Source organism: Nanorana parkeri, unplaced genomic scaffold (genome assembly GCF_000935625.1).
Source record: "Nanorana parkeri isolate BGI_ZX_2015 unplaced genomic scaffold, ASM93562v1 scaffold131, whole genome shotgun sequence".
Lineage (NCBI taxonomy): Eukaryota > Metazoa > Chordata > Amphibia > Anura > Dicroglossidae > Nanorana > Nanorana parkeri.
This window is the reverse complement of record NW_017306399.1, coordinates 29601-31844: the sequence shown is the minus strand read 5'-3', so window position 1 is coordinate 31844 and position 2244 is coordinate 29601. Positions and strand designations below refer to the sequence as shown.

Below are 2244 nucleotides of genomic sequence, written 5' to 3'. Positions count from 1 at the left end.
CGCCTGGAGAGGAAACCGCGCTGGCAAGAAGAATGAAGCCTACCAGGATCAGGCTAAACAAGTCCATTGAGACACAGTTTGGGGTTCACATCTACTTTACCGGTTCTGCAGACTATTCCACCTATTTTATATTGCAGGAGATCACATCGGAAGGACGTTCACACAGAACGATGTTAATCAGAGGCTGGTTCGCTATGTCATTAACCCCTCGTTAGATGTGACTTCAGACAGCTTTGAATTCCAAGTCTCTGACCCAGCCGGAAACAAAAGTCCTCCTGAAATGTAGGTTCCTGGCAGGATATTGAGGTCTGTGTGTTATGTTTATATGGTAGGAGAGTGTTAGGGTTACAGGGAGGGTTAGTGTTAGACATGTAAGTTTCGTTTCCTTCCGAATTGAAATTCAGACGAGTTTCTTTAAATTTGGACATTCGGATCCATCTGAATCTCCGATTGGCAAAATAACAACTTCGAAGGTATCCAAATTTTTTATTAACGAAAATTCAGATGCATCCAAATTTTGTCCTAAATGTGATGTCCCCCCAATTCATACCAGATCCCTTAGGTGTGGTAGGTCACCTTGTCCCCATGTTGATGAGGACAAGGGCCTCTTCCCCACAACCCTGGCCCGGTGGTTGTGGGGGTCTGCGGACAGGGGGGATTATCTGAATCTGTGTGCCCCCTTTCATAAAGGGGACACCAAGATGGCGTCCCATCACCCGGAGAATGAGTAAGGGGTAGTTGTTAAAGGGAGGGTTAGTGTTAGGGTTATAGGGAGGGTTAGTGTTAGAGTTATAGGGAGGGTTAGTGTTAGGGTTTTAGGGAGGGTTAGTGTTAGGGTTTTAGGGAGGGTTAGTGTTAGGGTTATAGGGAGGGTTAGTGTTAGTAGATCATTGAGTGAAAGTATTAGAGTTACAGGGAGGGTTAGTGTTAGGGTTACAGAGATGGCTCCAGTGTTGGGGTTGCATGGCGGTTTAATGTTGGGGTTACAGGAAGGATTAGTGTTAGGGTCACATGGAAGGTTAATGTGAGGGCTTCAGGGGGGGGTTAAGGTTGGGGTTACAGCGAGGGCTCTAGTGTTAGGTTTACAGTGAGGGTTAGTGTTAGGGTTATAGGGAGGGTTAGTGTTAGGGTTATAGGGAGGGTTAGTGTTAGGGTTTTAGGGAGGGTTAGTGTTAGGGTTTTAGGGAGGGTTAGTGTTAGGGTTTTAGGGAGGGTTAGTGTTAGGGTTATAGGGAGGGTTAGTGTTAGGGTTATAGGGACGGTGAGTGTTGGGGTTACAAGGCTTGGGTTAGTTCTACAAGGAGGGTTAGTGTTAGGGTTACAGGGAAGGATAGTGTGATGGTCACAAAAAGGTAAAGTGTTGGGGTTACAGGGGGTTAGTGTTGGGGTTACAGGGGGGTTAGTGTTGAGGTTACAGGGGGGTTAGTGTTGGGGTTACAGGGGGGTTAGTGTTGGGGTTATAGGGACAGTAGGTGTAAGTGTTACACTGTCTAACTACCACTACATTAAGACATAAAAGAGTTTTTGTTTGTTTTGTTTGTTCTATGTTTCTTTTTACCCGGACATAACATCTGTATATCATTATCATTGGTGAACATTGCGATTGGCGTCTTTCAGTCTTGAACTGCACTGGTCGATCTTACAACTCGCCGAGCCGTATTATCGCGTTTGTGAAAACTCGGGGACCCTCGCCGTCAGGCTGCTGAGAGCCGGGAGCAGCACGGATCCGGCATTCATCGGTATAAAGGTGAGATCTTCTGCTGCTGGACAATGGAGATCAAAATTCTAGTGTGCCGCGGCACAGTGGTTGAAAAACGCTGCTTTAGAGGACACGTGGCTGCTGAACGAGGTTTTCTAAGCTTGCTGCGCCCATAATTACCTCGGAGCACCAAAAATCATCAAAGCCAACATGTGACCATGCTTCATCTGTCACCCTGAATATGGGTGTAAGAGGAAACATGGCCTAGAAGGTCAACCTAGCCTTTCGATAAGAAATAGATAATCCGCGCTTCTGGAAAGGAGACTAAAGTGGAAATGTATAATAAATTAAGACCTAAAGCCGCTCTAGAAAGAGGATAGAGGAATCCTATCAACAATCGAGAAAATATATATCAAAGCGCTAAAGGTGTAACTAATAAAAGACTTAATGTAACCAAGTGATAAAGTGAAATTTTAGGTTTAGGCGGTCTAGCTCTAAAACAAGTGATGTGTCTTACATGGAATCATAAAAAAATTATATAAAAT

The 2244-nt window shown here is 44.9% G+C and overlaps 1 protein-coding gene across 1 annotated transcript in view; it reads left to right on the top strand.

Moving 5' to 3' along the window:
* The window catches only part of LOC108784902 (FRAS1-related extracellular matrix protein 1-like), a 102600-nt gene that overhangs the window by 81618 nt on the left and 18738 nt on the right, over positions 1–2244 (top strand). The window contains exons 26-27 of the mRNA XM_018553837.1: positions 138–282; positions 1618–1747. Coding sequence (XP_018409339.1) covers positions 138–282; positions 1618–1747 — 275 coding nt within the window. The remainder of the gene's footprint in view (positions 1–137; positions 283–1617; positions 1748–2244) is intronic.